The sequence below is a fragment of the Erithacus rubecula genome, assembly GCF_903797595.1.
Source record: "Erithacus rubecula genome assembly, chromosome: 3".
Taxonomy (NCBI): Eukaryota; Metazoa; Chordata; class Aves; order Passeriformes; family Muscicapidae; genus Erithacus; species Erithacus rubecula.
The window spans coordinates 115,939,453-115,963,676 of NC_136689.1; the positions used below are offsets into that span (position 1 = coordinate 115,939,453).

The 24,224-nt window shown below is 45.6% G+C and overlaps 1 protein-coding gene and 1 long non-coding RNA gene across 2 annotated transcripts in view; one reads left to right on the forward strand and one right to left on the reverse strand.

Annotated features, from left to right (window-relative positions):
• The window catches only part of LOC306799014, a 604,175-nt gene that overhangs the window by 330,007 nt on the left and 249,944 nt on the right, over positions 1-24,224 (forward strand). The window lies entirely within an intron of this gene.
• PRDM14 (PR/SET domain 14) lies at positions 10,127-20,024 on the reverse strand. The gene is made up of 7 exons (XM_079302813.1): positions 19,178-20,024; positions 18,840-18,896; positions 18,605-18,762; positions 18,160-18,430; positions 16,494-16,696; positions 15,122-15,223; positions 10,127-13,107 (listed from the first exon to the last, which is right to left on the reverse strand). The coding sequence occupies exons 1-7, from the start codon at positions 19,713-19,715 to the stop codon at positions 12,910-12,912; spliced, it is 1,527 nt and encodes a 508-aa protein (XP_079158939.1). The 5' UTR covers positions 19,716-20,024; the 3' UTR covers positions 10,127-12,909.

Below are 24,224 nucleotides of genomic sequence, written 5' to 3' on the forward strand. Positions count from 1 at the left end.
TTCCCCTGGATTACAGACATTGTGGCAAAGTACAGCAGGGGCTTTGTAACAGTTTATTGATGAGGAGTGGCCAAGGACATCTGTGGTCTAGAAAACCCACTACCAATGCAAAACAAAACCCCCAATCTCAAAACCATGAAGTGAATGTTAAAAAGACCACAAAAAGCTCCAGCTCTCTCCTCCTGGGATCCCCCACGGGAATTCTTTGAAAAGCAGCTTTTTTTTTTTTTTTTTCCTGTTGGGATTTCCTGTATCAGAGAGGAACCAGTTGATCCTCTGCAGCCTGGAAGTATTAATCTTGTTCCTTAGATAAAAGATGCCATGACCTGAGGAATAAAAATTGCTTAAGTGCCATACTGGAGCATTATATTTCTTCAAAAGAAGAGGAATAAAATTTTTCAGATGTGGAGATGATGATGTCTCAGTTCTGTGCTGATCTATGAAAATTCCAAGGCAAATTTCACAGATATTGGGAAGTCCTGACATGGAGAACCAGTTCTAAGATTTAACCCTCAAAGTTGTGCTTTTATCCAAAAGAAACCTTCATTGTCTGGCAAATGTTGTACATTAAGAGACAGTTTCCTTGACTTGCTGATAAAAAAAACCCAAAAAAACCATGAACTACAACAGTCAATGAAACTGATGAAAATTAATAAAAGTCAGAATGGCAGTCAACTCTGGCTACAGCAGCTTAAAAGGCACTGGTATCACAGTTTTATTAGACTTTAATTTATACTTCATTAGAAACATCAAATGACTGAAAATTAATATGTTCACATTACCTTTAGTGCTGTCAATTCACATATATCAAGCTATTTATTAAAAGATATCAATGTACCTATGTAACAAAGAAAATTCTGTGTACTGCAAAACATGAAGGAAAGTGTGATGGCTCATTTCACTTCAGACTTCAGGCATGTGATTTATTACTCTGTTACTGCAAGTTTAGGCTTCTATTTATTGCTCTGTTACTGCAAGTTTAGGCTTCTTAATCAAGTAAGACAAAATCTTGTATATTTTGTGCAGCTCTGGTGAACTGCAAACCTGAAAATATGTAACATTCTCATTATGGTTTATACATTTTGACTGTCTTAATTTCAATATGCCTTTCTAAATACACTCACACACAAATATGTTTACACAGAGCTAAATTCTACAATATGGTACATACTGCTTTCTGTAGCTGAGGTGGAGAAAACACTTTTAACTCAAGAAAGTGGTTTTGCACTGGAAGGTATTTAACAATATCTCCATCAGGGCCTTGAAAGTGAGGTCATATACAGAGCAACTGCTGAATATTATTGGGAAAACGAGGTACAACAGAATAAGAATTTCAACATAAATATTAGGGCTTCGTGGTGTTCTGAGTTTTTTTCTTTTTTAAGAGCTTGCTAATAAAGGAGCAATTCTAAGCACCATAATTGACACAGCAGACAGCAGGGTTTTAATCAAGCAATCCAAACATCTGACTTTCTTCTAAAAATTGTATCTGTCTTGGTTCCTTTCCCATATATGTACTAATTATGATCTAGAAAGTTTAAGTAGCTACAAAGTTGTGTCAATTTGTTCACTATTTAAAATAACAAAAGGGCTTCATCTCCATGGAGAGAGTCTGTGCAAAAGAAAGTTCAGCAACGCAGGAAAAGGAAATTCCAAGTACACCTAAAATCCTATAAAAAATTAATTCATTAAAGAGAGGCAGACATGCAACAGAAAGTAACCTGACTGGGATATTCAGAACATCTACTAGAGCATCAGCTGCAGTGGGGCTAGATGCCCTACACTGATGAATTCTGTTTGAAGGAGGCGTATTAAATAAGCAATTATTATTATTATGGGTTTTGGAAGATGGTTGCAGAGGAATATATGCAGTGTTCCAGCAAAGGGCATCCTCAGGCGTGTAAGTGCCCACTCTGCCCATGGAAAGTCAAAAGGAATGGAATCAGTGGGAGTAAGAAGGTGTTTGCAGCAGGATAAAGACAAGGAGCTGTGAAACACTAACACACCAAAATCCTCAAGAGGAACTCTTATTGCTTTGGACTGAGTCAATGAAGAAATAGTAAACAGAGGCTGCAAATGTGTTAATCTGCCGGTTGAGACTGCGATTTAGAGTAGCTCACTTGCGCTGGTGACATTGTTCCCTTGTTGCTCTTTCCCCACACACCTCCACAAGCTGCCAGGAGCGCATAAAACTGCTGGAGAGCACACAAAGCACAGGCTGGTCCCCAGCAGGCTATGGAGATGTCCCACATATGCTGTTGCAGCTCCCTTCAGGACATGTCCTGGAGCTGTGTCCTTTGGACCACATGACAAGATGGGAGAAGGGAGCAAAGCTGGTGGGAAGTACATGTTTGTATCTCCCTTCATTATACTAATAGTTTTTGAGGTCCATTGACATGGATTTGGGCTTTACTTTGGGCATCAGTCTCTGCAGTGCAAAGAAAATAATTTAACTGATCTGTGACTCTTTCCCCCCCCCCCCATTCAAAAAATAAGAACTACTACCTTCATCTGCCTTTACACAAGTCTATGAAGATATAAGGGCAAAAAGCATAAATTGGCATCACACCAGGACATTAAAATATATCTACTCTAGTTTTCCCGAGATTCTGCCAGGAACAATCAGCCCTTCTCCCACTTTAAGAGAAAGACCTTTCAGCAGAGAAAGCACTGACTAACAGAAGATCAGCACAATATCTCCAAAACTTCCCTCTGCTGCAGGCTTCCTTGTCCTGGCTGCTGTAACAGTGTCTTGGGGAAAGTGGCTCAGAAATTAGCCAGGAAGAGGCTGGGAAGAGACCAACCTGGAGCAGAGGCTGCTTACACAGCTGGTGCAGCCTGCACCAGCCTCAGCTGGGCCAGAAACTGCAGGGCTGGGCTCATTGTATTGCAAAGGAGCCATTGTAGTGAAATCAATAGGGACGGTTTAAAACAGCCCTACATGACAATTCCAGTGTCAGAGCAGAGGAGTCAAACAAGGTGGTTCCTCTTAGCAGGTTAAACTCCTGAGGGTGGAGATAATCTCCCAGCAGGAAGGGAGGAAAGTGCTGTGCCTGCCTGGGCCAAGATGCTTTCACACTCCCCGTTGCCAGCTTTAGGCTACAGAGCCGGCCATTATCAGAATCATTGTCATTATTATCCTAAAATCTGCTGCCTGACATTCAGGCATCTATCAGGAAAAGACCCAAGGACCTATTAGTGCAGGCAATAAGCCCCCAGGAGGAGGGGAGGAAACTCATTCCTAGAGAAATTAACGTTGCTGCTGGCTACATTCCTATCAGCTTTGTTAATTCTGGATTGACATTCATTGGTAAATTTGATTTTACCATGCTCTCCCATCAATCAGCAGGACAAGTCTCCTAACAGAGGGTTTTTTTATTGTCACACACAATAATTGGCCTCACAGACACACAATCTACTGGCCCTGGGGGAAGCTGAGCATCAAGCCTCTGTATCTGTATGAAAACCATGTGCCCACCGTGATTAATTTGTCCTGACTGTATCTGTGGTATCTGCCTTTCTGCTCTCAAGCTGCAGCTCAGGAAGTCAGCATTTCCCTATTAAACATATTAATCGATGGTGAAAGAATGCCACTCCTTCCCCAAGTAATGCTTCCAAAGAAAGTGATGTTAAATATTAGAAAAATCCTTTACCTGGAGATGCTTCCATTGCAAATGCACACTAGAGATTTGAAAACAGTGTCCAGCAAAGGCTGGTTTTTTCCTGATGCAAAATAAAGTGTTAGAAAAATCGTGAGTTTTCATCCCACACCTCAGCAAGTCAAGTCCTGCTGAGATTCTAATTTCTCAAGCTGATTCAGAAATGTTTTGCCCTGTTTTAGATGGCTGGTCACAAAAGACAATATCTGACAGATTCTCATTTGCAATTCTAAGCTAATTGAATATTTTACCACCAACTGCATAAAATACAAAATGAATTAACAGATAGACTGCACGCACATGCTATTTCTTTCGGGAAATTAATATTTGATTGTGATAGAATCTTTAAAGATCTGGGTATTAAAAACCCTATAAAATTATTCATATATTTCCATTTAAGTGAATGGAAACAGGTGAAAGCCTGCAACAGTCTTTCAGCTGTTTAGCCGAAAGAAAAAAAAAAAAAAATCTCCTAATTTCTTGCAGATTTATGTAAAATAATCCAAACTCATGAAACTGGGTGCGAAGAGCACAGTCTTTAAGGTGATGAATAGTACTAAAAGACCTCCTTACCACTCTGAAGGTAGTTAACTGAGCTGACTGCCCCGAGCATTGACACCTCTAAATGTCATGTTTATCAAGGGAAAGATGGGTTGAATTTGTAAAATATTTGTCCTCCTTCTGGGGCCACACATTAACCCACTAAACCGTGTAATTGCTTAATTTTCTTCTACTGCATACCCTGCAAGCGATGACAAGTGGTGTAAAGAGAGCATGATGCTGAAGGAAAGTAAGTTTTGAGTGTCTTCTGGCAGGTGGGGAGATGGGCAGGGGCTGCTGCGTGCCCCCCTCCCATGGGAATGGTTATAACAATGGTTATAAAAGCTCTTCCTCACAGCCCCCAGGGGACAACACTTAAAGCTGAGCACTGGCTGAGGAAAGGATCTGCCCAAAAGCAAGAAGAGATGGAGAGGACATGTGGGGCTGTACATGCAGAAGGGCTGAGCCCAGTGTCCCCACAGCCACCACATCACCGAGCTGCTCCCATCAAACCAGGGCAGGTTAAACTCCTCCTGAGTTCCCAGTGACTGTAAAAACTCCCCTTTGGCCTTGGGTGCTATAACTATTTATGAGCTTGACCTTTAATTACTCTCTCATGTAGAAATCTTTGATAATACGTCTTTGAAAGCTTGACAAATACGGACCTACAGAGCAGAGATCAATACCAATATAGTAACATAGTAGAGCAGCTTCCACAAAAGCAGATGCTAAAAGGTATTGCCAGCAAAGCTGCTCCAAAGGACTTAGCACTTCAGCTGGGCACTGTCAGCTCTTTCTGTTACTGAAGGGTTTAGGGAATGGAGCAAATGAATATGCAAGGGATGCCAAATATTAACGTGCCATAAAGGCAGGAAAGGGTATGAAGCATTATCCCACTGGGCCCAAGGGAACCGCAGCTGTCAGCAGCAGCAGGGCAAAAGTGACTGCCATCTGCTGTTGCTGGAAAGTTTTCTGCTCATCCACATCTCAGGGCTAGAAAAAAATTGATAGTGCTGAGTGCCTAGTTTGAATGCCACAGAACTTCTTGAAAAGCAGCTCCTTGGCAAAATCACTATGTTTTGCAACATGAATGACATCCAAAGTAGTAATGAAACAGAGAGTGGATAGTTATTAATTCTATATTCAGTTTATTTTAATATTCAGTATTACTTGACTTTTTTTTTTTACTTGAAAAACAGGCATCATTCACATGCATGAACATACCTATATGTACACAAATACACATATATGTGTGTATATGTACACAAAAAATCAAGAAGTCAGTAATATTCTGTCAAGAATGGTGAATACACTTAGAAAATGCCTACACAGGGTAGAGGAGGGGGTTCAGTAGAACCACACAGTTATTTAAAACAGAGCCTCATAATCCAGAATACTTCATTTTGATTTTAACCCACCTAGTATAACTTATTATTATCATACAAGTTTAATAGTTCATGTCATACGTACTATGGAAATAAGTGGGGGTTCTCCTACAACAATAATTAAAAGCACAGAATTTAATATGCATCATCTTTGACCATCACACTACATTATAGAGAACTTGCCATTTTTCTAACCTAATGAAAGTTTGCTGCTGGGAGGATGATTCCCAAAGATATAGATTGAAGAAAATGAAAAGACAACATTTTAAAGGTTTTGTAATAGTTTTTATTTCAACACTGCTAGAAAAATAATTGATCCATCTACCAGAGAGAGATATAGTTTAAAAAGAGCATCACAGACCAAAAAGCTGCACAGATTTTGAGAGAAGTTTTAAATGCTAAGAACCACTTTAGTTTTTCTGCTCTTCCGATTTTCTGCAAAATTAAACTGTTTTATTTTATTCAGAAGAACAACTGTTCTCCTTTATCTCTCTCATAGAACTTTTTTTTTTGTCATAACAACACCCTGGCCAAAACAGCTCCCAGGAGACAAAAGCAATGAAAGCCATAAAGGAAGAATGTCTTTGTCATGCCAGACCCTACTGCTCATGTCTTACACTTACAAACTGGGATAGACAGACCATCTGAATAGATTTGGCCAGTTACTCCCACTAGTTAAAAAAATCCAATATATAGAAACAAACTGTGTTAACTCTGTGATAGCAGTATTACATCAACATAGAAATAGAAAAGGAATTTAAAAGCCCTAAATTCAGGGACCTTCCCAGGAGGAGTAAGATCAGGCTGATTTTCTCTGTGGTTATCTCCCTGCCTGCAGATCTGGCATTTGAACTCTCTCTTTGATGGAAAGAAACTCAAAAAACCAGAAGGAATTGGTCCCTCTCCATCCCTTGTTTCTCAAACCCCCAAAACATAAGGCTGAGGACACCCTTGGGAAGGGGCCTGGGGAGGGGGATGAGTAAAGAAACCAGGTGCTTGAGCAAATAACCAAATGTCTTTTACCCAGGAATTTTCCCTTTTGATGGCACATTTTTTCATGCTGAATTTTGTTTTGTGTGTATTACATTAACTGTGTGTGTGATCTCCCCAGCTCTGAAACTAGGTTTCCCACTTCATACTTCTCTTGACTGGAGGTCCACCAAAGTTGAGAGAGAACTGGTTTTGTCTAGTAAATTTCTTAATAAGAAATTTACATTACAAGGTGTGGAGCAAAGATGCCCAGCAGGGATCTGTTCAGGCCCTGCTGCTGCCTTTAGATCCATGGTGTGAAGTCTTCTTTCCCTGCCATCATAAGAAGCTTTCAAGCTTCTTTCACACACTAGGAAAGTAAAATCCCGTCCTCCAGGAGCTGAACTGTCTCTATTCCAGCACTGCACATGGCTCATGGAAGAGAAAGCCCCCAAACCCTCCAGTATCCTTTAGCACTGCCATCTCCAGCATTTTCCTGCTGCTGTCTTGCCCATGCCCAGGAGCAGCAGGGGCTGGATGTTGCCAGCCCATGTTCCCTCTCTCTGCTTACTGATGGGTACATCAGTGGGAAACAGCCATGCATCAAGCTCTGGGGGGAGGCTCAAGAATAAGAGCAGATTCCCCTTGGGTTGTTTCATAGGCGTTTTCACATCTCTGACAAAAAAAAATAAAATTGAAAACCAAATCCACTTTTCATTAAAAAAGTCTATTGGTGAAACTGATACTACAGAAATACACATTCCTGTGTGCTGCCTTCCTGCTCCATAATGGCTCTTGCATTAGGGGCTGGGGGCAGGGGGGCTGCTGCTGTCCATTTACTCTAGTAAAGATTGCTATTGAATGAAACCTTTAATGGGGTGTTTATGCTCCTGCTCAGCTAAGAGCTCCAAGCTTGTGGCAGAGTAGTCTTTCCCTCCACCTTGACAGCTATCAGAGAATCAATACAGGTAATCTCTCAGCTGAGGCAGCCCTGGCCACTGCACTGGGGTCACTTGTGGGAAAGCAAAGCTTCTCTGGGGAGTGACTTTTCACACAGCCCCAGCACCACCGCGCTGACTCTCTGCAGCTGCAGAGGGAATGAACCCACTGACACCACTCAGATTTACCCTTACTCTGGAGAAAGGGGCCTCACCACCTGATCTCACTTCAGGGATGATCTGTGAATTGCACTTTTGGCCAGCACAATGCAAGCAATCGTCCCTTTCTCCTTCCTTCATTCTCAGTGGATGTTTTGCTCCTGTATTTCTGTTCATGACTAAGGAATGTCCTACTGGCTCTGATAAAGTCCTGCAGTCAAAGTGGGAGGATTGCATCTTCTCACTGCTACTTTGCAGGCTGACAGGTGCAGTTTCCAGGACTGTGTGGCATTCTCACACTATGGCATTCAAAAGTGTTCTCTACACCACCAAATTGCTGGGCCAGACAAATGTTAGTCCTGTGACAAAGATTAGTTCTGTGAGTTAAAGTCTGATTTGCCACTGCTGCAGTGGAGATAAGCTGGGGATTCAGGATAGCTCCTGCAGCAAGGGATGGAGAAGGAATAGTCACTCAATCCTACTGCAGGAGAGGCAGAGGTGCTGTGACTCTCCTCTGGTGCTGCTGCATAGCCCCACTTGTCAACATCCAACCCCAGGAACATTTGGGGAACTGGATTTTCAGAAAAGGCATTCACTGTGGGAGATGAAACCTTGAGTCAAACACCATAAAAACACTGAAAGCCTGGACATGTTTCACCTAAGGTTGAGAAAGAACAAAGAAGAGAGCAAAAACAGAGCCTCACACCCCTCATGTGCCCAAGGCCCTGCACTAAGTGTGTTAAGGGGAGGCAGAAAGGAGAATGTGCAAGGGCATGTACATCAGGAGAGAAAGGGAAATGAAGGTGACAGTGACTGTGTCTGTAGGGGTGAAACAAACTCCAGAACTCACTGTGAAGGTCTGTAGGGAACTGAGGACCCAAGGAATGGTTTTCTTAAGAAGGGGGCAGCCAGTCAGGGCTCCTCTGGTGAATGGTTTAATGGAGTTTGGCACTGACCAATATTTGATTATGGTGTTAGCTTCAATTCACTAAGCTCCTTGGTGCTTTTCACCTTCCTTCATTGGTTAACCACCTCCCTGTTCTCCAGAGAGAGCAGCAGGACAGGGACTGGGACAGCAGGGGCTGGGGACCAGGTGTTTGAAAAACAGGAATATGCAGGAGATGCTAGAGGCAGCAGATGTCGGTGGCCAGGCCTTTTGTTCTCTCACACTTGCAAGTCTGAGCACTGGGACCACCTTTTTTTATGTCTCCCCATTGTAATTTACCCAGGAGGAGCATTTCAGGAGTTAGCCTCACAGTCTCTCTCCCTGCACCCCTCTGCTCCAACAAAACAGTTGATTACCCTCATACTCTGGTTTCTATTTAGATCACTTTCTATTAACATTTAAAAAACTCTGACAGAGTTAATGCAGAGCACTTCAAATCAGCTAGTGTCTTACAGGACTGATTAGTCCCAGGGCCTTGTCTTGCTGCTCCCCTTGGCAGGACCACTTTTAATCCTAGTTAAGGCAAGAAGAGCCAGCGTGCACACACATCCTTTGCCTTGATGAATGCAGTGACAATGTGTCCCCAGACAGGGACATCACCCCACAGCCAGTTCAAGCCAAACTCAGTGAGAAACACGGGTACCTATTACACGCAGTGTATTACTCTAGCTACTGTCATGGAAAATAACACTCCTGCCCCATATTTGAAGATGCTAAGAAAAGGAAGAGATGGATCTTTACATATGGATACAAATACTATTTTTTTTGTGCTGAACTTGCAGTGCAGCCTCCTTCATGCACATGTCCTTCTGTGCCATGCAGTCATTCTGGGAACCTGCCAGATAAAAAAGTGCAGCATGCACACAAGCTCCCTGTGTCTCTCCCCTTCTTAGCTGTGTGTGTAAATATCCAAAATCCCACTGCTGGCTGAGGTGGCTGGAGCTGCACATTCACTCAGCAGCTGAGAGCACAGCCACAAAAGGTTCCAGTAAATGTGCAAATCCTCAGGTAAGAAAATCTCAGCTCACCGGACAACACAGGGTACAGGTACACTAAAGGAGGATTCCTAATCTCTCCTAACCCTCATCTGGCAAGAACAGAAATCTGTTTGCTTTGACAATCAGTGCATTTTCATTTCAGAAAACTAGAATCTGCAGTGGTCTGGCAGGTGGCTCAGCTTGACCTCCCTCCCTACTTATCCATTTCTCCCCACCCTGCTGTGCAGTGTGCAGAGCCAAGTGCCATCCCCACTGTCCCCAGCCCCAGCACAGCTGGGACTCGCTATTCAAAGGGGAGAGGATGACTCTACAGGGTAGTTAAATGCTACAAGGTAGTTTAATTCCTTCTTTTAGTGCTCAATCCAAAACCATCATCTTGGTAGTGACCTCAGTCCAGAACTGAATGGCCTGAGCTTTCATGAACTGTTGGGGCACTAAAGACCAAATCCATCAAGACACTGGGTGCCTCTGACTTCCTGTGCAGTCAGCTGCTGTCCTGCAGGACAAGGACTAGAATTCCCATAAAGTGACATTTGACTCTGTAAGGGCTTACAAATGACACAGAAAATTTGCTAGTACCTCTAATACACAGCTCTGTGCATCTGGCAAAAACCATTTAGCATAGCCCACTAGTGTACACTGTAGCCTCCAAAAATTTATTTTCATTATTAGCATTAATCTAAGTGTAGTAATATCAATAAAAGGGAAGAAGGGTGCTAATGTCTTTACAAACAACTCGATGGGTGAGAGTCTTCAGGAAAAACTGGTGTTAATGTCCTTGAGATGTTGTTTTAGTGTCTTTGCCAACCTCAAGCTGCAACTTACAAATCCAGACAGTTTGACTACAGCTTCCAGTGGACTCTCCCTCCCTTTATTCAAATAACGTTGCAGGACTCCATTATCCTTTATGGACACTTTTCATAGTGTGGTTTACTGCACAACAATTATCATCAAAATTTACATGTACAGTTTTAATGTGCAAGACAGCCAGTGCCTTCAATCACAAGTACAACCCCACACATATTCCTTTACAGGCAACACATCAAATACTACAGGTGCAAATAACTTAGTACATAACATCTGAGTTTTTTTCAAGAAAAAGAAAATGCACACAAGAGCACTACAGAGGCACCATTTAAATATACAGCCCTCATTCAAGGCAAAAAAGGTGCTTATCTGCATGGGAAGCTAACCAGGCATTTCACAGTACTTCAAAGCTATTCCTAGTCATAACATTTCCTTCATTAGTAGGTAGTTTATTTCACCAAATCCTGATTTTTTTAAGGGACTGAAAAAGGCTTCACACATATAATTCTTGTTTTTGTTGGCCAGGATTTTGTATGTTTGTATCTATCCTCCTAACAGCAGGCAGCTGGAAGAAAGATTTAGTTCCCCTACCTATTCTGCATGGTTTGTGCATATAAGTACTGTGATAATTTTCTGCTCGAGTCAATTTTTCCTATTTAGGGGCCAGGGATACAGGCCTCAACATGTAAAAAAAAAATTAGCCTGCTGTATTATAGTAATATTTGATTAAAATAAGAAAAAAAAATCAGAGCATGATTTTCATTCTACCCTAAAATTTACATGTATAAACATACAAGTGGACTTGCTTATTTCAGATACTGCCTAGTGCTGGGCTTCAGTATTTTGTTTACCAGTAAGTGATACAATAAACATCTAAAAAATATTTTTACCATGAAAACAATGAGAACAGAGCAACTTAAAATACAAAAAAACTTATAAAAAATAGTGCAAATCAATACATTCAAGGATACAGTATCTGCACAGTATAATTATATGTACAAATAACATTTTTTTATTTCTATGCTGTATTTAAAGAGACTTAAAATTGGCACAAAATAAAAACTTTTTTACATTTTATGTACAAAATTCTTAATCCTAGCTGATCTAGGATGCTTCAAAGAGAATTTTATCAACCCAGTAATTCCAAAACACCTGTGTTTATCAACTAGCTCCAGAAAAGACTTCCATTATTTCTCCTGGATGCAACACACATTCCCCACTGACACAGTGAGCCCTCTCATGTGCACAGCCTCCTGCCAGTCGTGGTGGTCACTCAGTGAAAATAAATACTTTCATACTAATTACAGCACTCCCTATCCTCAGCAGTCCTTCAGCACAGGCTTTTGTTAAGCCTCCTTGTCAAGATTTCACATTGATATGGAATGCCACTTTCTTAAGAATTCTTAACAATTTTGAAAGTACATAAATCTGCACAAATCACTCCTACCTTATTTGCATGGTCAGTGAGTCATAGAGGATGACACCTTCCAGTCCTCCCATGGAAACACAGTCTTTCCTACAGACTGGAGAAGGAATTTCATGTGCAGAGTTTTAGGCACTGAAGAGTTGTGATACCACTTATTTGATACTTTAAGTCTTATATTTGGAGCAAAGGAAGGGAGTGCTGCTAGAACAGTCATCCGAAGTAAAGCCAGGAGGAAGGAGTGGAGCCCACCCTTCATATCAGGATTCACTGCAAAGATTCACCTGGCCAGGACCAGACTGGTTCAGGGGAATTCAGAAAGAGCTCACTGCTGGGACTGTGCTTGCTCCTGGCCTGCTGACTCCACAATGAAACACCTCTGTGAGGCCACTCGACTGCTCATTATCCACCCAATGGCTCACTGATGCTTATGAATATCACCATGTTTGGTTCTCCAAACTCTTGAGAATACAAAACAATTCCACTGTCTCTGCTAGGGGAGATTATCAGGCCTGCATATATATATCTTACCACAGCCCACTTTTCTCCCTCTGGGCTAACCAGCTTCCAGCCCCCTCTGGAAGAGCTGCTTCCACAGTCCTGGAGCTCTGTCTCCCAGCAGCTGAATGATTTAAAATAGATCTCTGTGTCCAGCAGTCAGTATCTCTGAGGAATTTCACATTTAAACAGAACATCACTAAAAGACAGGTTAAAGGTAAGAAGACCTGTGGTCATGTGTCCAAACAACACAAACCGGTTTGAGAAATGCCCCTGATACAAACATCCCCTGCACAGGCTTTGATACAGACTGCACCAGGCAGTCCACAGGCATTAGAGACGCAGAAACACTCCTCACAGTGACATGTGTGCACAAAGGGGTTCTGGGAGGTAGGACCCCCTCCTGCCTTTGGAGATTAGGGTATGGGAGGAGAGGGAGAGTGGCATCAGGGTGTCAGCTGTGCTCTGGCCGCAGAGGCAGAGCTCCCCCAGGCGCAGGTGTGACCCGCACCGCGCACACGGACGCACACGGACACACACGGACCCTGGCACACTGCAGCAGCTCCCGGGCGCTCCCGGGCTCCTGGCTAGTGAGCAGCGTGGATCTTCACGTGGAGGCTGTAGCCGGGCAGCTCGGGGCCGCCGTCCCTGCCGTGCGTGCGCCGCACGTGGCTGTCGTGCGCGGCGTGCGAGGCGAAGGCTTTGCCGCAGTGCTTGCACTTGAAGGGCTTCTCCCCCGAGTGCTGCCGGATGTGCGTGCGCAGGATGCTGGACGCCGTGAACGCCTGGAACGGCACGCGCCAGCAGAAAGGACATGGAGCTTGCTTTCACAGGTGCAGTCCCCACCTTCAGCTAGTTACCCTGAGAACTAAGTGCTGAAATAGCTCATATCCTCAGGCAAGTGGAAAAAAATAATGAAACTCCCACCAGCACGTGATCAGAAGGCAATGGCTACTGCTATACAGATGTGGCTGGGTCCATGGAGATAGGTGAAGCTCAGAGAAAGATTTCTGACCAAAGATATGAGTAAACAGCTTCTCTATGTCAGGGGGAAGAAGTCAATACTGCCCTAATTAGCTCTGCAACTCCCTTATGTTTGGGAAACATAGAGCAGGCTTTCCTTCCACTTTTTGCTTTAAAGTTAAACCCTTTGAGTCTCTTAGGATTCAGCTGCTAAAATTCATCCATGCAGGCCACCATACATCACTTACAGGTTTATTTTCCCTGCTCCATCATAGTTTTCTCTTTATGCAGGCAGAGTTTCCAGCCTGTTCCCCCACCACTAACACATTTGAGCAGCAAAGTCATAAAGACTTTTCCTCCATTTGGGAATAAAAGTCTCTCTTTAAATTTGAACAGAAATGTTATAAAGTTGCCCAAGTTTCCCCCAAAGAGAGACAATTTCAGGACCTTTGCTATTTGCAGACCACACAAATACTGTCTAGTAAGTTTTCACAGCAAACAGCAATTCATTTTAGATACCCTTTCATTAGGAACCTTAGAATACAAAAACATCACAGACTCCTGTACATAAGTCCTTGGAGGTGTATATCAAGGGCAAAAATATGTTTTGGGAAGAGAACAGTGATCTTGACCCAGCATTGTTCCTTTAATCTCACAGTGTTCTTGAAATAAGTGACCACTGATTTCCAGCAAAGGAGCTGGAAAAGCAAAGCCTCTGTTAGAGGTAGAAGAGGAAAACAAGAATTCTAATTACTTAGGAGGAGCCGGTGAGGATTCATGAAAACTGACCCTGCTTTTCCAGCCTCAGAAATGATGTCTATGACCTAGGATAGCTGCATCCTGCAGCCTGAGGAATAATAGTTTAATCTGATCCAAATCACTATTGTCCAACCAGAACTGACTGGGGACTGGTCTACTGTCCCTAGAGATCTCTTTACAGAGCAACCCATAAAGCTCTGCTGCCTCCTTTTGTGATCAGAAGATTAAGGATGATATCCATCCTAATCTCTGCAAGCAAGTGTGTTCAGGATCATGGGGAGACAAAAAAATCACAACAGACAGAAGGAGTGTCCTCTGAGATTGTCTACAGCAGGACACTTCAGCGTTGTGTTACTCCAGCCGGACATATACAAAACTTCTCTCTCTACAGAATCAGGAGCAGGTTACCACTGCTGATGGGGCTTCTGCATCTCATGGACACTCCACAGCACCTGGAGATCTACCAATATTCATCCTCCAGCAGCCTGTGCAGCCACATGCTGGCTGCTGTGAGAGCTGCCAGCACTTTCACAGGGATAGCTCACCTGAATCACTCCAGCTGTGATGGGCAGTAACAGCACAACACGTTTTTATCAGGGCTGTATGGTTCTCTTTGTGCTCTTTTTTAAGTGAAACTGCCATGCCCATCTGCCCATCAATAGCCCTGATATTTCAAAGTAAGCATGCACAAATTCATAATGTGCAGGTTCAGCTTATAGACCAAATCTGTTTATTGCAGTCCAGAAGCAGTGTCAATAACACCAAAAATTACCTATCTGATAAAAAATTGGGATACTGGATTTAGCTGCATGCTTTGGATGGTGTTTGAAATGCTCTCAAGCCTGCCTAGACCTTATTTCTGCAGCAGATCACTGAGCTGGGACAAACCACAAATTTCATGTCAGAGGGAGACCAGACCCTGTTTCTTCAGTCTCATCCAGCCCTGTCACCTCATCTCACAACTGCCCAGAATACACACCCACTTATCTCCTCACAAATAAAAAACATTTTCTTGAAAGAAAACAGAGGAGAAACAAAGCACAGCAGAGGGAGGGACGGGGCAGGGCTTTGCCTTACCTTGTTGCAGTAGACACATTTGTAGGGGCGTTCCCCAGAGTGAACCCTCATGTGTTTGTTCAGGCTGGAGGACTGAGAAAAGCTCTTCCCACACACAGAGCACTGGGGGAAAAAAAAAAAAAAAAAAAAAAAAAGTTAAAAGGAAGTATGTAACTGAATAGTTAAAGGGAAAAATTAAGTATGTGGATGATGTTCACATTTCTTACATATAATCTAGATACACACATGCATTTATTTATGTCGTGTAAACACAACAGTAATTTTAAGCTGCAATGAATTGAAATACCCAGAAATTTAGTCTGGTTTTAAGAACAGATTCACCTGCATAGGTGCATATATATATATATATATATTTAAAACAATGCAAAATTTCAAATAATTTGTGTTAAAAATGTTTAAATAAAAATATTTTATTTTTCAGAATATTGATTTTCAGTAATAAAAATCTGAAAATTTCTGTAAAATCATTTAAAAAATATGTATAAATCAAGCTCCAGTTTTAATTTTTTCCTTAAAAGTTAAACTACCCCCCCAAAAAAACCCAAAAAAACTCTATCTTGAATTTACTAAGGCAAGGGAAATGAAAGGAATTATATGGCATTTAATACCTCATACTTAATGGAATATTTTTATCTGTTACTAAGTCCATGCAGATATTCTGACATTGTAATAATGCCATTTTAGCTATAAAATATTTTTCTGAAAAAAAATTACACATTGTAGGATCATTTATAAAGTAGGTACTTTGAGAATTTTGAGGACTGATTTAACTGTGCCATTTCAAGCACTAGAACTTGCCCTTCCCAAGCTTTTAGAAAAAGTTTAAATTTTCCATTCCCAGTCTAAAAGTCTGATTTTCTGTTCCCAGTGCTGCTAGAGGAAAGTGGTATAGAAACAAGGTGTTTGGAGGAGATGAGTAAAGCATCTCAAAGATTTGCTTTCATCAATTGAAAATCTGCTTCACACTGAATGTAAAACTTTTAAGCCCTGTTTGGTCCAGCAGACACAAAGCCGTGGTTGGTACTCAGATTGGAGGGTGGGGTGTGGAAAACGGACATGAGACATCTCTCCCCTGATCCTAGACGAGCCAAGTGCCTTAAAACACAAATTATTCCCATACTGTGTAAGAAAAGGAGCAACACTCCTCTGCACACATCCAAAAAGCCCAGGAGAAATTTTGTTTCTTTTTAAGCTTTCACTGAGACTGTGAGGTTTATTTTCCTAACTTAAAATCAATTAAATTTCTTTAACCAAGCTTTGCTGCACATGACAAGCTCTTCCTGAGCAGTACCACCAGGAAACTGCCAGGAAAACTGGGGGAGGAACCCTCAGAGGAGACAGTGACTGAGGAGAGACCCGGGAGCAGGCTCACCTTGTGAGGTCTGTGCTTCTCGTGAACGTGGAGAATATGAATCCTCAGCCTGTCTCTTTTCTCAAAGGATCGGTCACAAAGGTGACAAGGAAATTTGCGGTCCCCCTGGTCCACGCAGCGGGTGTACTTGAGGTGTTTGTCCCGGTAGTACTTGTAGGCAAAAACTTTGCCGCAGCGCTCACACTTGAAGCTCTCCCCGGCTTCTGTAGAGCAGAATGGAAAGTGCCACCTCTCCGTTACACCACGGCAAAAAGGATTCAGATCAAATCTGCATCCTTGTCGCAGCCGGCACCCCTACTAGTAATTTTAAGTTTCTGAGAGGGCAGTGACTGTAAGCGGATGCTGGCAATATCTTTAACAAAATACATGCCGTGTCTCCTGAGCGCTCGCAGTGCTCCCCTTTTTAAAGGAGGGGAACAAACTTAAGTCCGCGGTCTATTAAAATTATTTGGTTTAACTACTCCAGCAAAAGCAGGGTTTCATCCTTGTATATCCATATATAGCAAGGAAACATGTAACAAAACAACTCAGAGTCCCACACCTCCCCTTACAGAACCATTGTGAGATATTGCTTATCAAGAATTGTCCGCAAATTTACCTGCCGTCCCAAAAGTAAAAATAATTTTGCACACCTTTTCTATCATTTGCAAATAACTATTGAACAAAATAACGCGTTTATTTGGCTTTTTGTTTGTTTGTATTTTGTATTTCAATTAATTTTAACCACTGAATTTAGGAAAAACACCAGAAATTTTTCACAAGTTTATACAACCTTTTCTGTCTTTAATAAAGGTAGCTTTAGCTTAAGCCTTAAGATGAAATGAGCAACTTATCACCTCGCAGAATTAGACGCTTCAAGACAACAAGTATAAAATTTTCCATGCCAAATTCTCATGCCGATTTGCTTATCTCTCTCTCTGCTGCACCCGGCCGACCCACACCTTCCCTGCTCCAGCTCTTCCCGCACTGGAACAAATCTCTTTTTTCCATACATAAGTTTTGCTCATAAGAACATCATACTTTCTGTACATTACGAGCAAAACTACCGTCCCCATCCCTCACCCTGACATAAGAGCATTTGACATTTCTTTGCAAGCAATATCGGCATTACGGGATCAGAACGACTTCAGCCTGCCTCACCGTCTGAGAGCGTTAATTACACGAAAATCGGGTGTGCAATCGTAAGATAAAATAGGATCAAACTGGAATAACCCCGAAAAGCCCGTCTCCTCCCAGAACGGGACCCTGAACAGCGGCGCTGCGGGGCGAGGCGAGCTCAGCCCAGGACCACCAGGTGTTTTACAGCCGTCGGACCGAGCAGCACTTCAAGTCCCCGAGGAACCGCGTGCTGCCGGAGGAAGAAAGGGGATCCCTCGGTGCAGCCCCGGACTCCCCGGTGCTTCGGGGCGCTGGATGCTGCAGGAAGGGGCGGCCATGGATCGGCTCACCCGGGGCACACCCGGGCAACCCGAGGGTCTCCGTCCCCGCGGCAGGACCGGTCACCCACCGCCTCATCGCAGCGTCTGGGAGTTCTTTAAAGTCAAACAGCTGGACGAAGGTGATGCTTCTGTTTCTTTACCTCCCTTCGTGTGGATCTAATCCAGGCCAAGCATACGTCCGTGGGAAAAAGGGGCAGTGTCGCCCAAGGGGCTGCTGGCAGGCTCACCTTCGGGGTGCTCCGGGGGTTTCTTCCCCTCTGCCATGCCCTTCAAGCTGATGGGGATGCCCAGGAATTGCACGTAGCAATCGCCGTACCACACCAGCAGCTCCTGCTTCGGGAAGATTTCCTTACAGGTCTCGTAGAAGATTTGTCCTTGGCACTGGATAGCCGTCAAATTCTGCTCCTCGGGGAACCTGGCACAATTCACCAGGGACATCCAGTTGCCAGCGGCGCCTTTCCCGTCTATAAAGTGGCTCAGGCCACCGTATTCAAAGATCTGGAGAACAGAGAAAAAAGGATCAGGTCTGACCGACCCTTCCGCACACGTCCCGCTGTCCCCAGTCCCCGCACCGGGCCGAGCCCCTCTCGCAGGTTGCGGTAGGGGGGACGCCGAGAGCCTCGCCCGCCCCGCGCTGGGGGCGCGGGGGGAGCCCGACGGCGCCTCCGCTACCTCCCACATCAGAGAGTTGTCGTCGTAAGTCTTGATCTCGCTCGTGTTGACCACTTTGCCTTGGAAGGGGCCGAAGCGGACTCCTTTCGGGATGGGGTCCGTACAGAAGACTCCGAGCTGGGACACGTCCCCGTAGGCCACCCGGAGCACCGAGAGCCCTGCGGGTGACAGGGGGCTGAGCGCAGCGGAGCGGGCGCAGCGCGGCCGGTTCGGTCCGGTCCGGTCCGGACCCTACCTGCGGGCAGCTGCAGCGAGTCCCGGTCCAGCAGCGGCGCGGCCGAGTCCGCAGGGCCTGCGGGAGAGGAACCCCTTCTTCAGCACGGCAGGAGCGGCTCCTGCCTCCCGGACAAAGGCCGCAGCCCGAACCATCCCCCGGCTTTTTCCAGGTGTGGGCTCGTAACTCAAGAAAACCACAGGGGAAAAGTCCGACGTGCCCCGGCGATGTCCCTCGAGCCTGGCTGCCTGCAGCCTTTTGGGACTGTCCCGAACCCTCCCGCACACCCTGCTGCGAGCAGCGACCTGCCGCCCGGTGTCACCCTGTGCCACTCTGGCCGCCGTCGAGCAGCTCCTTACCCGAGCTGGCGGGGGACACCCGGAGCCCCGAGATGGCGTGCAGGCTGCCGGTGGCCTGGCTGCTCCGGAGTGTCCCGTAGAGCACGGCGTTGAGCTCCTCCTCGGTGAAGCGGTACCTGTGGCCGAGCCCCGCCGCCCCGTCCGCCCCCGGGCTGCGGGCAGCCCTGCGCGAGGGGCTCGGGCACGGCGACAGCGACCCCGGCGCCCCCGGCCCGAGGGCCGGGCCCTCGCTGGGAGGGAAGGGCGCCGTCAGCCCGGTGTACACGGGCAAAGGAAGGCTGGGGAAAGGGTCGGGGACCAAGGCGGGGGGCTGGCTCAGGAAAGCGGGGACCCTGCTGAAGGTGAAGGGAGGCAGAGGAGGCTCGGAGGAAACCAGCCCGCCCAGGGGTTTCAGGGGCTGGTAGAAGTCGGGGGCTGTCTCGAAGTAATGGGCGGGAGGGAGGAAAGAGGGGTAATAGGAGGGGAGGCCGGCGGGGCTCATCCCGAGCGAGTCCCCGCCGTCTCCGGGCACCGACTCGCCAGCCAGGGACAGAGCCATGCCGGGGAGAGCGGGGCCGGGAAGGAGAAGAGGGATCTGCCGGGAAGCAGGGGAGGGGGCAGAGCCAGGTGTCTGCCCTGTGCGGGGCGGGGGCTGGGAGCCGTCGGGGCGAGCGGGCGGGCCCCTGCCGCCCCCCGGGCTATATCGGCCCGAGGAGCGGGGCGGGGACGGTGGGCACGGGCCGTGGCACACAGCCCGGGGGTGGCACAGCCCGGGGGTGGCACTGCCCGGGGGTGGCACAGCCCGGGGGTGCTGCCCCGACCGGCACGGCCACCCCGGGGCGGGGCCGCGGCTACTCCCGGAGCGGCAGGGCCGGGGTAGGGGAGGGGGCTGGTCCTGCCCTCCGGACCCACCTTCCCTGCCCGTGGCTCTGCCTCCCCCCCGCAGCAGGAGCCGGGACTGCGGGAGCGCTGCTCCCACGGACCGTCCATCACCTGCTGCGGAGCTGAGGGCTCTCGGGCAGCACACACATGGTGTCTGCGGGGCTTACAGCGCTGTGGGTTGAGCATAGAAAGGCAGAAAACACCGCTGAAACCCCAGTGACCTGGGCACACAGGAGCAGCGCACTGTCAGTCACTGCAGGCTTCAAGGGCACTGCTGAGGGGCTTTTATCAGCCTGGGGCTCCCTGTGAGGTGCTTAGCAGAACACTGGGCTCCTGCTGGGGTTTCCATGGCTCCAGGACCAGGCCTTTGCTAACCTGCCTAGGATGGGACCAGAGGTGTGGTCCTGGCCCTGCAGAGGTGTGGGGTGATCCCTGTCTATGGGTTCATCTTGGGTTTTTAGAGGGTTTCTCCCACTCTCCTTCCAGGTAGATACATGGCAAAATTGCAATGGAAAGGGGACTTGGAAGGGGCTGGAGGATCCTAAGGTCCCAGGGGTTCAGAGTGTCATCCCTGCAGGGATCTTCAGCCCAGGACAAAAGCCCATACAGCGTGTGTTACTGCAGAGCTCCCTCTCGGGCAGCTCGTTCCAGCCTGGGTGACACTGCACCTGCAGGCATGGAGGGAAGGGACAGGATGGGCTCTGCTGCACTGTAGAGAGCTTGGGGACTTGCAGCCATGGGTCTGTCTCAGAGAAAGGCAGCACTGGGCTTCCTGGGGCACAGCTTGAGCCAAACTGCACACAGACACAGCTGGAGTGGGGAACACAGCCAGGCTCAGCTCCTGGAATTTTAAATGCCATTTCAGTGGTTATATTTGGTGGGCTATAAAAATTAATTAGCATTGTTCCATGTGATCCTGTGTAAAATATTGTCTTCATCCCTAAGAAGGGATGTGTTAGGAAGCACTGGAAGCAGCCCCAGACAGAGAAACCTCAGCTCCAGACACAGTCACTTCCTGCACTTGACCAGAGGTGAAGCCATCCTTTCAATCCTGATTTCTTATCTGGCCTGAATGAAGTGCTCTGAAATAGAGAGTTTGAGAAAGAATCACTGTCTGCCCAGGGCAATGAGGGTATTCAGCCCTCATTCCTTTAGGCAATTCCTACTTACCACAAGCTTTCATTTGCAATCTCCTTTTATTTTTTCACTCAGGACATAAACACTAAGACAGCAAACACAAGGACACAACCCCACTGGAGAGAAACACAGAACTGATCCAGCCTCCCTCAGCTGCCAAGATCCCTACCATAGCCAGTCCAACACATCTCTGCCCCCAAAGCTGAGCAGAAAACATTTCTGTAGCCTGCATTAAATGTATTTGGCTAATTCTCCTACCTACAACCTCATTCTCCATCCCAACCTCTGCAAGACAGAAGTACTGAATACACCAGGGAAGCTAATATGCACAAGTCTTAAGGAGAAAGTAGGAATGCAGCCTTCTGAGACTTGCTTGAGATAGTCCCTTGGCTTAAATGGCCTGATTTTTCAGTTGTCTTTTCAGGTTTATTTTTTTTTTCTATTTTCTCTGTTTTGTGCCAAACCTCTGTTATTTGTAAAACAGAATTAATGCTGTAGTGCTATAGGAAACGGTTTCAGCCAGGCATTTCAACACCACTTTATTGATGCATCAGTAGCATAAAATAGTACCAGCACTAATCTGATTTACAGGAACAAGTCTTTGAGCTCTGTTTACACAGAAAAATTTGAGCTACATTTAGAATTTAAGTGTTGCCAGATAATCTGGAATCTTTTGACTATGCTATGCCCAGGTATCACTGCAAAGGGAGAGGGACTAGGGGAGACATGCTCATATTAGAGGTTCAGAACAAATTAAGTCAAATGAATACAACATGAAATTTTAAAATCTTCATAATTAATTAAATTCTAGACATGACCAGAAACAGTTTCCTTTTTCTAGAAGCCTAATGACACCGAGTCAGGAAAAGGGCTTGAAGCACCATTGCCACTATATTGCAGATTAATCTTCAGATGCTTTAACATCCTCTAAGAGGTTAAAGGCATTTAGTGCATTAAAAAAGTCATTACCTCAGGGAGAGGCATGGGGGAAGCAGAAGGACAGCCTTGCAGATGATCCCCCAACAGTTTAGTCAGCACTGTGGACAGCCCCAGCCTAGAGGGCCTCCCTTCCCTGATTTTATGTCTCACAAAGTAATCAGAGAAGACTATTAGGCTCCCTTCCCTACTGCAGGATTTTAGAGTGAATTCCTTTTTTGCAGTGATGTGGGGATGTGTATTAAAGACAAGCACCAAGGGACATCCCTGCAAGCTACTTGCATTCAGTCTGGATATGACTGAGTTCTTCATCAATCTTACACCCACTCTACATCTCCCTTACTCAGGTTTAAAGCAGCCTGCCTCCTACACATTCCCAAAAACACAAGCTACACCTATGAGCATTCTCATGATCCCCCACAGACCACAGTGCCACATCACTGATGCTCATCTTCCCACACGGGGCTCCCTGTGCCCCAGCCCCTACATTGATACCCAACTGCAGCACAGACATGGGAATCCCAGCAATGGCACCAGATGCTGCATGGAAATAACCTGAATTGCAATTTAGATGAGGTCAGAGCAGAAAGAGCTTATTGCTATGTCTATAGAAGAGGATAGGTAGCAGAAGAACAACTGAATCTGCTCATGGACTATTAAAAAAAAAAAAAAAGGGGAAAACAAATTAAGTGATTCAACTTTCCTTTTCCTGTGCTAGTTGTATCTTTACATACAGCAGCATTTTAATGGTGTTACCACTGGCTTTGTGACTTCACAAAAGTAATTAATTGCTCTCAACTCATTCCAAGTACACTGAGAACAGACAATTAACTGGAAAATACATGCACATGAAACAGGTGGGGAAGCCAGTCTAAAATTTGGATCAATCCTGTCATGGATATGCAATCCTCTTCCCTTTGTTGGGATGGGTCACTAAGTGAATACACAAGCGAGGGCAGTATCTGTTGCGCTTGTGTTTCAAAGACACTTTGCCAACAATTTGCAGGGAGCTGAATAAATTACTCCAGTCAGGATGACTGTGGAACCTTCCAGCATCCTGAGTAGTTGTAGAATGAAGTGATAAAGTATAGCCTGAAACTTGGATGGGAAAGATATTTTTCAAGCAATAGGAGAGTTTTCTCACGTTTCCTCTCTGCCTTCTCATGTTTCCTTCTCTGTCTTCTCAGGAATATCTCCTAGGAAGAAATTGCTGGGCACATCACAGAAGTTGGAGCAGCTTCACCACTCCAGCAGTTGTATGGGACTGGGGGAGTGTCTCAGTTTCCCTGGTCTTTGCAACCTTCTTCATTCTTAAATGAGGTGTCAGTGAGTGGTGACAGCAGCCATGGTTTGCAGGCTTACCCAGCAGCAAAGCTGAGCACAAGTGCCAGAGACAGACACAGGATGCACATGCAGAGGACACTGACATGTTCAGTCACACAGACTGCCATGAACAAGGTGCTACCCACTCATGATACCCAAGTAAGACAAACACAGCTAAGTTTCCAGCTCTCCTTTAACTGGTAGAGCTCTATGTTCACTGATGAAAGCACATCATGTCCCCCTCTCTAGGTTCACAAACACTGGTTCGTGGGTGGCCTTGCTCTGGGCACAGCCCTTCTGCCTGCCCAGTACCCCTGCTCACAGTCCCAGCTCTCACAGAACTTTTTGGGTCCTTTACTTGCTGGCTGGTGCAGCTGGATGCACCAAACATGAGCACTCACACAGTTGCCCCTTGGGTACTCCATGTTCTGGCTGTACTCCAGTGTACAGTTGTTAGATTTCACCCTTTCAGGCAGAATGTTCTGTTTCAGCCACCATCAAATATTTCTCTAACAGTACCTTAAGATCCTCTGCTTGGTCTTAATTTTTTTTTCTCCTGAGGATCTCTCAAGCTTCTGATTCAGGATTTTGTTTTTCTTTTGCTGGTCTCCTCACACCAATTGAAAAATGCAACCCACTGAAACAGGGGAATTACAGCCTCTGGACTCCAAGATGCTCCTTAAACCCTGTAATGCAATCATACTTTTTTTGTCCACAAGGTAAATACAGAACAGAAGACTGAAGAGAAGAAACAAGATATACAAGGGCTCCCTCCTGGTCACAACATCTG

What these genes read in the sequence shown, in the direction of transcription:
- PRDM14 (XM_079302813.1), bottom strand. Translation starts at nt 19,715, where the DNA reads ATGGCTCTGTCCCTGGCTGGCGAGTCGGTGCCCGGAGACGGCGGGGAC. An exon ending in CTCGCTGCAGCTGCCCGCAG is followed by an intron (nt 18,763 to 18,839) that starts GTAGGGTCCGGA and finishes TGTCACCCGCAG; the next exon opens with GGCTCTCGGTGCTCCGGGTG. An exon ending in ACAACTCTCTGATGTGGGAG is followed by an intron (nt 18,431 to 18,604) that starts GTAGCGGAGGCG and finishes TCTGTTCTCCAG; the next exon opens with ATCTTTGAATACGGTGGCCT.